General features: G+C 44.5%; 1 protein-coding gene across 1 annotated transcript; it reads left to right on the top strand.

Annotated features, from left to right (window-relative positions):
• The first annotated feature begins 571 nt into the window (after positions 1-571).
• Positions 572-4335, top strand: LOC125372387 (axoneme-associated protein mst101(2)-like). Its single transcript, XM_048382268.1, has 3 exons — positions 572-1087; positions 1526-2975; positions 4283-4335. The coding sequence occupies exons 1-3, from the start codon at positions 572-574 to the stop codon at positions 4333-4335; spliced, it is 2019 nt and encodes a 672-aa protein (XP_048238225.1).
• The last annotated feature ends 9902 nt before the right edge of the window (positions 4336-14237 follow it).

Genomic DNA, 14237 nt, shown 5'->3' with positions numbered 1-14237 from the left:
CGGAGTCGGTATACTGTGTCTGAGTGGGGTATTCATGTTAAACTGCGGCGTGGTATCTCAGTGAGCTAGCACTATAAATCGGCATTAGTCCGGACTAGAACAAGCAGCCACACAAACACATACTCGTACATGCAAGTCGCTATATAAGTGCAATAATCTTGGACGCGACGTTAAACCCAATTTCACCTCACCTCCCTCCGATTAACGACAATGAATGACAGCGTAACACAACCATTAATGATTATATATGCTTACAAAATGTTTCAGGTGTAGTGTAAATGGTAGGGTATGATGAGCTACACTAATATATCGTCTTTTTATATTTCTTGTGAATGTAAATTTGGTTGAAATGTGATGAAAATCGTATATGAAATCCGACAATAATTATTGTTCTACAGACAATACTGAGAACAAAACTAACATTCAATATAAACAACTTACACTGACAGCTGAAGAAGACCATATCGAAGTCACACCTGGATCTGAATGAATTCGTAAAAACCCTGAAGACCAACACTACACGTGCAGTAGGAGGCAAGAGGCAAGCGGCAAGAGGCCAACGGCAAGAGGCATGCGGCAAGCGGCAGAGGCAAGCGGCAAGAGGCAAGCGCCAAGCGGCAGAGGCAAGCGGCAAGCGGCAAGAGGCAAGCGGCAAGCGGCAGAGGCAAGCGAGAAGCGCCAGAGGCAAGCGGCAAGAGGCAAGCAGCAAGAGGCAAGAGGCAAGAGGCAAGCGGCAAGAGGCAAGCAGCAAGAGGCAAGAGGCAAGAGGCAAAAGGCAAGGGAAAGCGGCAAGAGGCATGCGGCAAGCGGCAAGAGGCGAGCGGGAAGCGCCAGAGGCAAGCGGCAAGAGGCAAGCCGCAAGAGGCAAGAGGCAAAAGGCAAGGAAAAGCGGCAAGAGGCAAGCGGAAAGAGGCAAGAGGCAGGCGGAAAGAGGCAAGCGGCAAGCGGCAAGTGGCAAGAGGCAAGCGGCAAGCGGCAAGCGGCAAGCGGCAAGAGGCAAGTGGCAAGAGGCAGGCGGCAGGCGGCAGGCGGCAAGCGGCAAGAGGCAAGAGGCAGGCGGCAAGAGGCAAGAGGCAAGAGGCAAGAGGCAAGCGGGCCCCAAAGTGGAGGAGATGTCGCTACAGAGAGGCAAGATATCGGGATTCGAACCCGGATCTGAGGCGTGACGAGCGAATGCTTTAACCACTAACCATCGCCCCGTATCTATTATGAAATAAAAGGAGACAGTCGAGTATGCTTGTGGAGGGACGGGTTCAGTCCACAGTTTGGCATGTGTGGATGTATGGCATGGAGGTTCTTGCATTCAACTCCTTTGAAGGTTCCATTTGAAAAATGACAAGATGTCAATGTGCTGTCACGCTCAACCGATTACAGAGTTGTGGTACAAACTAGGAAATTAATACCAGACGATGAACGAAATCTTTACGGTTTACATAACCAGACTGAAATTACAAAGTTCTCTAGAACATGAATTCCTTGCATTAAATGTTTATCATTTGTCTCCGCTAAGTGCTAATTCTACCAGGGTTACAAGCAAGTGTCCAGCAAGGGGGGTCGCAAGCAAGCGGCAGAGGCAAGCGGCAAGAGGCAAGCGGCAGAGGCAAGCGGCAAGAGGCAAGCGGCAAGCGCCAAAGGCAAGCGGGAAGCGCCAGAGGCAAGCGGCAAGAGGCAAGCAGCAAGAGCCAAGAGGCAAAAGGCAAGGAAAAGCGGCAAGAGGCATGCGGCAAGCGGCAGAGGCAAGCGGCAAGCGGCAAAAGGCAAGCGCCAAACGGCAGAGGCAAGCGGCAGAGGCAAGCGGCAAGAGGCAAGCGGCAAGAGGCGAGCGCCAAGCGCCAGAGGTAAGCGGGAAGCGCCAGAGGCAAGCGGCAAGAGGCAAGCAGCAATGGGAAAGAGGCAAAAGGCAAGGAAAAGCGGCAAGAGGCAAGCGGAAAGAGGCAAGAGGCAAGAGGCAGGCGGCAAGAGGCAAGCGGCAAGAGGTAAGAGGCAGACGGCAAGAGGCAAGCGGCGAGAGGCAGGCGGCAGGCGGCAAGAGGCAGGCGGCAAGAGGCAAGAGGCAAGAGGCAAGCGGCGAGAGGCAAGTGGCAAGAGGCAGGCGGCAGGCGGCAAGAGGCAGGCGGCAAGAGGCAAGAGGCAAGAGGCAAGAGGCAAGTGGCAAGAGGCAAGAGGCAGGCGGCAGGCGGCAAGAGGCAAGAGGCTAGCGGCAAGCGGCAAGCGGCAAGAGGCAAGCGGAAAGAAGCAAGCGGAAAGAGGCAGGCGGCAAGAGGCAAGAGGCAAGCGGCAAGAGGCAAGCGGCAGAGGCAAGCGGCAAGCGGCAAAAGGCAAGCGCCAAGCGGCAGAGGCAAGCGGCAGAGGCAAGCGGCAGAGGCAAGCGGCAAGAGGCGAGCGCCAAGCGCCAGAGGTAAGCGGGAAGCGCCAGAGGCAAGCGGCAAGAGGCAAGCAGCAAGAGGCAAAAGGCAAGGAAAAGCGGCAAGAGGCAAGAGGCAAGAGGCAGGCGGCAAGCGGCAAGCGGCAAGCGGCAAGCGGCAAGAGGCAAGCGGCAAGAGGCAAGCGGCAGGCGACAGGCGGCAAGAGGCAGGCGGCAAGAGGCAAGAGGCAAGAGGCAAGCGGCAAGAGGCAAGTGGCAAGTGGCAAGAGGCAAGAGGCAAGTGGCAAGAGGCAAGAGGCAAGAGGCAGGCGGCAGGCGGCAAGAGGCAAGAGGCAAGCGGCAAGAGGCAAGAGGCAGAGGCAAGAGGCAAGAGGCAAGAGGCAGGCGGCAGGCGGCAGGCGGCAAGAGGCAAGTGGCAAGAGGCAAGAGGCAAGCGGCAAGCGGCAAGAGGCAAGAGGCAAGTGGCAAGAGGCAAGAGGCAAGAGGCAGGCGGCAGGCGGCAAGTGGCAAGTGGCAAGAGGCAAGAGGCAAGCGGCAAGCGGCAAGAGGCAAGCGGCAAGAGGCAAGCGGGCCCCAAAGTGGAGGAGATGTCGCTACAGAGAGGCCAGATGTCGGGATTCGAACCCGGATCTTAGGCGTGACGAGCGAATGCTTTAACCACTAACCATCGCCCCGTATCTATTATGAAATAAAAGGAGACAGTCGAGTATGCTTGTGGAGGGACGGGTTCAGTCCACAGTTTGGCATGTGTGGATGTATGGCATGGAGGTTCTTGCATTCAACTCCTTTGAAGATTCCATTTGAAAAATGACAAGCTGTCAATGTGCTGTCACGCTCAACCGATTACAGAGTTGCGGTAAAAACTAGTCAGGAAATTAATACCAGACGATGAACGAAATCTTTACGGTTTACATAACCAGACTGAAATTACAAAGTTCTCTAGAACATGAATTCCTTGCATTAAATGTTTATCATTTGTCTCCGCTAAGTGCTAATTCTACCAGGGTTACAAGCAAGTGTCCAGCAAGGGGGGTCGCGGCCTGAGCCGTGGTATTTCGCTTGACACTAGGGACGTAAAGATGGAACAGTCTAGCCAGAGAGAAAGCGTTTGTCTAGCCTATTTCAGTTGCATGTATGTAAGATGGCTATGGGTGACCTCATGCCTTGGTTTCATTGGGCTTGACCATTCATGGATATATTTGTGATGATAAGTAATAGCACTCATGTAGCTTTGCGAGACCCCTTGACATCCGGGTTGGAATAGGTCTTCAGAAACCCATGCTTGTCGCAAGAGGCGACTACGCTTGTCGTAACAGGCCATCGGATGGTCAGGCTTGCTGAATTGGGTGATGAATGTCATCGTTTCCCAGTTGAGTAGATCTTGGAGCTGTGATGTCTGTCACTGGAGTGTCTGGACCAGACTCGATTATTTTCAGACCGCCGTCATATAGTTGGAATACTGGAGAGTGCGGCGTTAAACAACAAACAAACAAAACAAACCTTTGACCAATGATGGTGGATGGTGATGCTTCTGCAATATCGACGAACCTGTAACTGGTGTTACCTTTTGCAAACACCAGGGCCCACTTGCACAAAGCAATCTTAGTGCTGAGATGATCTTAACTCCCATACTTTAACATAGGCTTACGACAGTCTTAGCGCTAAGATCGTTTTGTGCAAGTGGGGCCAGGTTTCAGCACACATTTTTAATGATCCATTCATATAATTTTCTTTTGCCCTATACGTCCTAATCGGTTTCGGTAGGTAATCGAGACAGGTTATTCTTTGTCGTCTACGTTTCTATTTACATAAGAAAGTACAATGTCTTTGGTGTTTTGAGAAATTCTTGTGCAGTCAGGTTAAATCATACTTGGGGGTTTTTTACATTGCAAAACATGACGTCTCGTTTGTCGACAGGTGTTGATGCGACCCCTCCGTACAACAGGGTTACAGACTGCATTCACCACTGAAATAATTAAATGGCTCCATTTCTGGGTCCCTCTAGTTTTCTGATAAGACCACCGCGGCGATGCTTGTCGTAAGAGGTGACTAACGGGTTCTGATGGTCAGGCTCGCTTACTTGGTTGATGCATGTTATCGTATTCCAACTGCGTGGATCGATGCTCATGATGTCAATCACTGGATTGTCTGGTCCAGGCTCGATTATTTATATTCGATTCATATAGCTGGAATATTGACATGTGAGCAGGGACAGACTTAACATAAGAATGCCTGTTTTCGTACACTTGTAAATACTGTATTTATATGTTTGTAACTCTCCTATGGAGGAATAAAGAATATATATATATATATGAACGACAAATGCCGTAACGACCGCACCGATAGCATTGCTGACACACATAACAGTAGCTGTTATCGTGACCACGGAGTCCATTACTCTCCCGTCCTTGTAGCGAGCAGCACATACTTTATAATGAATGGTGTCCAGTTATCACTGCACTAATTACATGCTTGTGGCAATGTGTACCATGGGGGTTTCATTCAGGATGACGCTAATTCATCTGCATGGTTATAAAATCAATTCTACCCACTTCCTGTAATGGACGACTAAACGGCCGAGGATGAATCGTCAGCTCATGTAGCTCTGTATAACCAGGCTGTTGTCATGTCTGCGTGAATAAACGGGATAAATAAACAGCTGTAGGTGTTGGATATCATTGATAGGGGGGGCTAATATCAGGCGATGTTGGAAAAGAATTATGGTGAGGGCAGATTCATAAGTTGTGTGATACCACATTTTTTGCCTTATTGTATAAAAGAAAATATATGTTCTTGAACATTTCTGTGTATCAACTGGAATGGAAGTAAATCTAAACTGAACTAAACTATTGTGTTATTCGACGAGGTGGAATATTGAAAAGCTACCCAAAATGGTGTTTTACGGGAGATTAAATTGAAGTTGTGACTTTTTATAAATATTTAGGAACAGTTTTCACACCCAAGTTGTTGTTGAGGAAGACCTTCAGTAGTCTTACAGCTCAGGCAAACAAATCAATCAGATTCATCAACTTCTATCAAAAGAAAAATACATACCCAATATTTCAAGATGCCTTTAAAATATTTGACAGTGTTGCCGTTCCGATCTCATGTTACGGAGTTTGGGCAACATCGTACAACAAAATAATTGAAAATGTCCAAATATCTTTATGTAAACAGTATCTTCGTCACTAAGGCGACACCTCATAAAATAGTACTTGGGATGTGTGACAGCCTCCCTCTACAGTCTATCTATATGACAAGAGCGGTAACATATTGGTGCAGCCGTCATCTTGACACCCACAGAGACCCCATCTCGTCAAGCCTCATCACGCTAACATCACCTGATGAGGTGGGAAGAGGGACATGGGCTACATCAATTAAAACATTTTGTTCAGATTAGTTATTAAAGCTGGTCTGGTTTCAACAAGAAATCGGCGATATAAAATTATTTCTAAATGAATTTCAGCAAAGACTATCAGATACCCTGTATCAAACTGGCCTTCTTTTTCAATGGAATTATCTTCGAAATCTAATTACTGTGTTCAGTACAAATCTCTGTAGAACACAGGACGTTATTTAACAACTGACCTTCCACATTGCATTCAGATATATATTTCAGGGTTTAGATGTAACAATTTCCGTTTAAATGCGGAACCTAGAAGACAAAGTTACACTCCCAGTAATGAAAGATCTTGCGATTTCTGTTTGTACTAATACATAAATAGATTGAAAATGAATACCATGTGATGTTTATATGTGAACGATATTCTACTATAAGAAGGAAATATCTCTCGCCATATTACACAGAATATCAATCTCTAATAAACACACAGCTGATGAAGCATGTCAAACATTTATCCTTCATAATATGGGTTTATACTTAGCAAAAACCAACAAATTAAGAAATACCAAATACATTTTTGTGATGAATGAAATTGTTATATGTATTTTACTCAAGCATGCCTGATTTATCATGCTAATTTAAATGTTTTGTGGGCAGGTGGCCTGTTACTGTAATAAACTGTCTGTCTGTATGTGTGTCTGTCTGTCTCTCTGTCTCTCTGGGTTCGACGTTTAGTAAGTGTTTTATATGGACTAATAGTGTGTTATGTGGACTTATAGTTAGTGTTTTATTTGGACTTATAGTTAGTGTCTTATTTAGTGTTATAGTTAGTGTGTTATATTGACTTAACATTAGTGTGTTATATGGACTTATAGTTAGTGCGTTATATGGACTTATAGTTAGTGTGTTATATGGGCTAATAGTTAGTGTGTTACATGAACTTATAGTTAGTGTGTTATATGGTCTTATAGTTACTGTGTTATATGGTCTTATAGTTACTGTGTTATATGGTCTTATAGTTACTGTATTATATGGACGTATAGTTAGTGTGTTATATGGTCTTATAGTTACTGTGTTATATGGTCTTATAGTTACTGTATCATATGGACGTATAGTTAGTGTGTTATATGGTCTTATAGTTAGTGTGTTATTTAGTGTCATAGTTAGTGTGTTATATTGACTTAACATTAGTGCTTTATATGGACTTATAGTTAGTGTGTGTTATATTGACTTATAGTAAGTGCGTTATTTAGTGTTATTGTTAGTGTGTTATATTGACTTAACAGTAGTGTGTTATATGGACGTATAGTTACTGTGTTATATGGACTTATAGTTAGTGTGTTATATGGACTTATAGTTAGTGTATTATTTCAGAAATACAAGAAGTGTGGGACAAGTCCATTTTACGAACAGGTGGGTTAAGTTTGGTATTTCCCACATATTCTCTCAATCCTCGAGTCAATTACCTGTACCTTTTCTCCGATTGTTATATCTCTCACAAGGAGTCCTCGGAGTACCTTGGAGACGTTGTGTTCACCTGATTATCGCTGTTCGAGTCCCCACATGGGTACAATGTATGAAGAACATTTCTGGTGTCCCCCCCGTGATATTGCTGGAATATTGTTAAAAGCGGCGTAAACCATACTCACTCACTCACTCACTCACCAACTCACTCACTTTACATTTACACTTCTTAAACGAAAAATGTTCTGTGACCATTTTATATTTGAGCCAATCTATGATATTAATCGCTTATACAAATAAAGAACAAATTCAAACATATGTTGCGTTTAAACGAAAATAAAAGATTTGACGTGTCTGGCTTTTATCGCGTCGTGGTTGTGGAATGGTCGCTAGCTGACATTTCGAGCAAAGTGCCTTCATTCAGTTATAGCACAGACCATAAAATAGATTCTGGACTGGTTATAGTTATACATACCGGCCCTAAACGCAATATCACAACTTATCAAATTTCACAGTTGTGTATCCCGTTGCTATAGAAATGACGACAAATAATTGTAATATGGCCTGTTCATCTAAATAAAGGTTATTGTTGCTTTGCTAATGCTGTTCCGGGGATGGAGAGTGTCCCTAGCGTTCCCTATCTGCCGCTGTTCTCCATGATGTGAGTCACGGCCATCAGTGGCCATTGTTGTTCACACTGTAATCTCTGTCCTCTCACATACCGTGCTCTTCTTATTAATTCGGGGGAAAATATATGTTGTCATGGAAACCAAATGTTTCTATCGCGTACGTAACAATAATTGGGCAAACACGACAATGGCGCGTTGGGAAAACCTCTTCAGGGCCTCTTGAGGGACATTCGAGATCATCAGCACGCAACTGCTTCCGGAATCAATGTTAAGTTAACGGAAGTTTGGTCACGTGGTTTAGGCTTGTTCAAGGACACTCTACTCTACCCTACTCATTGACCCACAACTGTCCGCATCACCGCAGTCAAGATGTAGCTCTCTGTTGACTTGGAACATCCGTAACACGCAGTCAAGATGTAGCTCTCTGTTGACTTGGAACAACCGTACCACGCAGTCAAGATGTAGTTCTATGTTGACTTAGAACAACCGTACCACGCAGTCAAGATATAGCTCTATGTTGACTTGGAACAACCGTACCACGCAGTCAAGATGTAGCTCTCTGTTGACTTGGAACATCCGTACCATGCAGTCAAGATGTACCTCTCTGTTGACATGGAACATCCGTACCACGCAGTCAAGATATAGCTCTCTGTTGACTTGGGACATCCGTACCACGCAGTCAAGATGTAGCTCTCTGTTGACTTGGAACAACCGTACCACGCAGTCAAGATGTAGCTCTCTGTTGACATGGAACATCCGTACCACGCAGTCAAGATGTAGCTCTCTGTTGACTTGGGACATCCGTACCACGCAGTCAAGATGTAGCTCTCTGTTGACATGGAACAACCGTACCACGCAGTCAAGATGTAGCTCTCTGTTGACTTGGGACATCCGTACAACGCAGTCAAGATGTAGCTCTCTGTTGACTTGGAACATCCGTACCACGCAGTCAAGATGTAGCTCTCTGTTGACATGGAACAACCGTACCACGCAGTCAAGATGTAGCTCTCTGTTGACATGGAACATCCGTACCACGCAGTCAAGATGTAGCTCTCTGTTGACTTGGAACAACCGTACCACGCAGTCAAGATGTAGCTCTCTGTTGACATGGAACATCCGTACCACGCAGTCAAGATATAGTTCTCTGTTGACATGGAACATCCGTACCACGCAGTCAAGATGTAGCTCTCTGTTGACATGGAACATCCGTACCACGCAGTCAAGATGTAGCTCTCTGTTGACAACCGTACCACGCAGTCAAGACATAGCTCTCTGTTGACTTAAAACATCCGTACCACGCAGTTAAGATGTTGCTCTGTGTTGACATGGAACATCCGTACCACACAGTCAAGATGTAGCTCTCTGTTGACTTGGAACATCCGTACCACGCAGTCAAGATGTAGCTCTATGTTGACATGGAACATCCGTACCACGCAGTCAAGATGTAGCTCTCTGTTGACTTGGAACAACCGTACCACGCAGTCAAGATGTAGCTCTCTGTTGACATGGAACATCCGTACCACGCAGTCAAGATGTAGCTCTCTGTTGACATGGAACATCCGTACCACGCAGTCAAGATGTAGCTCTCTGTTGACATGGAACATCCGTACCACGCAGTCAAGATGTAGCTCTCTGTTGACATGGAACAACCGTACCACGCAGTCAAGATGTAGCTCTCTGTTGACATGGAAAAACCGTACCACGCAGTCAAGATGTAGCTCTCTGTTGACATGGAACATCCGTACCACGCAGTCAAGATGTAGCTCTCTGTTGACATGGAACAACCGTACCACGCAGTCAAGATGTGGCTCTCTGTTGACATGGAACATCCGTACCACGCAGTCAAGATATAGTTCTCTGTTGACATGGAACATCCGTACCACGCAGTCAAGATGTAGCTCTCTGTTGACATGGAACATCCGTACCACGCAGTCAAGATGTAGCTCTCTGTTGACAACCGTACCACGCAGTCAAGACATAGCTCTCTGTTGACTTAGAACATCCGTACCACGCAGTTAAGATGTTGCTCTGTGTTGACATGGAACATCCGTACCACGCAGTCAAGATGTAGCTCTCTGTTGACTTGGAACATCCGTACCACGCAGTCAAGATGTAGCTCTATGTTGACATGGAACATCCGTACCACGCAGTCAAGATGTAGCTCTCTGTTGACATGGAACATCCGTACCACGCAGTCAAGATGTAGCTCTCTGTTGACATGGAAAAACCGTACCACGCAGTCAAGATGTAGCTCTCTGTTGACATGGAACATCCGTACCACGCAGTCAAGATGTAGCTCTCTGTTGACATGGAACATCCGTACCACGCAGTCAAGATGTAGCTCTCTGTTGACATGGAACATCCGTACCACGCAGTCAAGATGTAGCTCTCTGTTGACATGGAACAACCGTACCACGCAGTCAAGATGTAGCTCTCTGTTGACATGGAAAAACCGTACCACGCAGTCAAGATGTAGCTCTCTGTTGACATGGAACATCCGTACCACGCAGTCAAGATGTAGCTCTCTGTTGACATGGAACAACCGTACCACGCAGTCAAGATGTGGCTCTCTGTTGACATGGAACATCCGTACCACGCAGTCAAGATATAGTTCTCTGTTGACATGGAACATCCGTACCACGCAGTCAAGATGTAGCTCTCTGTTGACATGGAACATCCGTACCACGCAGTCAAGATGTAGCTCTCTGTTGACAACCGTACCACGCAGTCAAGACATAGCTCTCTGTTGACTTAGAACATCCGTACCACGCAGTTAAGATGTTGCTCTGTGTTGACATGGAACATCCGTACCACGCAGTCAAGATGTAGCTCTCTGTTGACATGGAACAACCGTACCACGCAGTCAAGATGTAGCTCTCTGTTGACATGGAAAAACCGTACCACGCAGTCAAGATGTAGCTCTCTGTTGACATGGAACATCCGTACCACGCAGTCAAGATGTAGCTCTCTGTTGACATGGAACAACCGTACCACGCAGTCAAGATGTGGCTCTCTGTTGACATGGAACATCCGTACCACGCAGTCAAGATATAGTTCTCTGTTGACATGGAACATCCGTACCACGCAGTCAAGATGTAGCTCTCTGTTGACATGGAACAACCGTACCACGCAGTCAAGATGTAGCTCTCTGTTGACATGGAACATCCGTACCACGCAGTCAAGATGTAGCTCTCTGTTGACATGGAACATCCGTACCACGCAGTCAAGATGTAGCTCTCTGTTGACATGGAACATCCGTACCACGCAGTCAAGATGTAGCTCTCTGTTGACATGGAACAACCGTACCACGCAGTCAAGATGTAGCTCTCTGTTGACATGGAACAACCGTACCACGCAGTCAAGATGTAGCTCTCTGTTGACATGGAACAACCGTACCACGCAGTCAAGATATAGCTCTCTGTTGACATGGAACAACCGTACCACGCAGTCAAGATGTAGCTCTCTGTTGACATGGAACATCCGTACCACGCAGTCAAGATGTAGCTCTCTGTTGACATGGAACAACAGCAGATCAAGCAGTCAGCATGTAACTGTCTTCACATTGTATACAGCCCGCATTATACTACCGGGCCCCATTATCCCAAGTTCATGCTCTCTATATACATCATTGATTGAGTATGGTTTTACGACGCTTTTAGCAATATTCCAGCAACATCATGGCGGAGAACACCAGAAATTGACTTCACACATTGTACCTTCGGAATGACGAGCGAAAGTTTTAACCGCTAGGCTATCCCACCGCCCCCTGATGCTCTGACTTGGCAGTACTTAGACAATAATTTGACGATGCCGGTCACTTCCATACTGGGGACTCACTGTTTCACAGAAACAGTATTGTCATCAGTAATCATAAGTATAGGATTTATGGAAACGCTGTACTGAGGGCAGTTGTACGGTGGCCCATACCCGCCACTGGCGAGATCATTTTTCATTGTATGCCTCTATATTTTGCCAGATACTTTTCGTTCAAATTGGCATACCACGTGTGACCAGAATTACTTCCAGATCAGTGCCCTGGCAATCGACAGGTTGGTATCACCTGCTTGAAGAGCCATTAGCGGCCGCCAGATAAAATATAGAGGCATGCAGTGAAAAATGATCTCACCAGTTGAAGTATCTCGCGGCCGCCAGATAAAGTATAGAGGCATACAGTGAAAAATGATCTCACCAGTTGAAGTATCTGGCGGCCGTATAGAGGCATACAGTGAAATATTTTTATTAAAGTCAAGACCAGTAATAAATATGACAGATGTGAAGTGCCGGAAACAATACAACATTATTTGTTTGACTGTCCAACCGTCCTTCCATTTTAAGACCGTTTTGATAAATGGATGAAAATGAATATAAATGATATTATAATGATATTTGAAATTTACAGAGATACAGTATTATTTGAGTAAAAAAGAGTGTGTCCACCGACGAAACGAAAATCACGAAACAGTTTTATAACTCCAAATGCAGGGCTTTCCTATTTTCAGAGATTATTGAAACCGAAACCAATGACGTATCAATATCTGATTTCTTAGATACTCATATGTGTGATGAATGTACTGAACATCCAATCACGGAACAATTGTTATCTGTGAGATCACAGAACACGGGGTGAGAGAAGCATGAAAAGGTCTAAATGGTAAAGCGTCAGGCGTTGATTTAGTCCCATTAGATTCTTTCAAAAGATCAGGTGATTTTCTGATACCATATATTTGCTTTAATTCAGTAAAATCCTTGACACAGGTATTTTCCCCGAAGCATGGAATACAGGAATGATACAAATCAGGAAATTACAGCCAAACCAAAAAATTATAGAGGTATGTCTGTTTTGAATGTCATGGGAAGTCATTTTGCTTTTATTGTTGAAAGAGACGACTTAGAATTGGCTTGAAGTAAATGTATTGATATCTGGTGCTCAGGCAGGGTTCCGCTCTGAGTATTCTACAGTCGACAATAACTATATTTTGCAGACACATCAATATATTTATGTAAAGCTAGTGGTCGTTTTTATTGCGTCTTTGTTGACTTCCGCAAAACTTTGGATTACACTGACAGAAAAGTGCTGTACCTATTGATCACTAAAGTATGTCATGGTAAACTGTCAATAGTTTTTTAAAATATATATTCCTCAAAGCATGTATGAAAATCTGACTCGGGTATACATGTAACTCCTTGTGTTACTACTTCCAGTGGAGTTCGTCAAGGTTGTATCTTAAGCCCTTTTTTATTCAGCTTTCTTGTCAACGAACTTGTTTCTGAAATAGGCTTCAGGCAAATTCTATATTTGGTGGTAAAATAGCACCCGTTTTGTTATCCGTCTCGGAAATATGAAGCATTAAATATTTTGAATCCATAGAAAAAGTTCATACTTTGTATTTCAAGCGATATTTACGCACAGGTAAATATGCTTCAGATGAGGCATTACTTGGCAAAACTGGCACCAACAAATTTCATCTTCACATTTTCTCAAGCATTATGCTAGTATCAAATCATTGTTAGAAACAGAAAAATATTTAACTGTATTACAATATAAATATCTTTTGAGAGTTCTTTGTACATTTAGAATATCTCTCCATAATTTTCTTGTCCTTAATAGGTAGAACCAAGGAAAGTGATTCTGTTAATTACATATGTACTAACTGTACCGACCAGGAGATTAAAGACGAATTTTACGTTCTTTTTATTTGTGAAAACCATAAAAAAAATTAGATAAAAGTTTATATCTTATTTAGATATTACTCATAAAGACAATCAATTAATGATCAATTTGTTGAATTCCAACAATGAAGATGTTATCAAATCTTTAGCAATGTTTAAAACATGTATTCAACCTAAGGTCAATATATATATAATCCTATGTTCAAGATCACGTTGATTTTCATGTATTTGTTAAAACTGAACTGTACTATGGGCCATATGGCCTTACATACTGAATAAAGTGTCTGTCTGACGACATGACAGTGTCTGTTCCATGTCTCGACTGCTTCAGTACCGGTCTGATCTGATGACTTGGTTCTCCACTGAGAGCCTGTTCTACACTCTCGTACACACACGTGCACACCTGTATAACACGTTTGAGGGGAATGGACAGGTGTTAATAATGCACGCACAAATCGGACACGGCAACAGTTCAACACATCCAACACAAGACTGGTGTTGTCAGGAACAGGCACCTCTCGTCATGACGCTACTATACTAGATGTGTTAACTCAATGTTACACTGCGAGAGTAGCGACTAGATCGCAAGACAATATTGAGGCATGGAAGTGTCGACAGTCATAGCGTTACGCCCTAAGTCAGTGTTAGAGCATGGGAGTTACGAAAATCCAAGGTTTACAACTAAATGGCAAGTCAATCTTGGAGTTTGGGAGTTACAAATGTCATTGGGAGACGTCTTGATCGCAAGTTAGAGTTGAAGTACGGG

The sequence above is a fragment of the Haliotis rufescens genome, unplaced genomic scaffold, assembly GCF_023055435.1.
Source record: "Haliotis rufescens isolate VD_foot unplaced genomic scaffold, xgHalRufe1.0.p SCAF_4, whole genome shotgun sequence".
NCBI lineage: Eukaryota > Metazoa > Mollusca > Gastropoda > Lepetellida > Haliotidae > Haliotis > Haliotis rufescens.
The sequence above is the reverse complement of the archived record's forward strand: the minus strand, read 5'-3'. Positions and strand labels throughout refer to the sequence as shown.

What these genes read in the sequence shown, in the direction of transcription:
- LOC125372387 (XM_048382268.1), top strand. Translation starts at nt 572, where the DNA reads ATGCGGCAAGCGGCAGAGGCAAGCGGCAAGAGGCAAGCGCCAAGCGGC. An exon ending in CAAGAGGCAAGAGGCAAGAG is followed by an intron (nt 1,088 to 1,525) that starts GCAAGCGGGCCC and finishes TAATTCTACCAG; the next exon opens with GGTTACAAGCAAGTGTCCAG. An exon ending in TCGCTACAGAGAGGCCAGAT is followed by an intron (nt 2,976 to 4,282) that starts GTCGGGATTCGA and finishes GTTTGTCGACAG; the next exon opens with GTGTTGATGCGACCCCTCCG.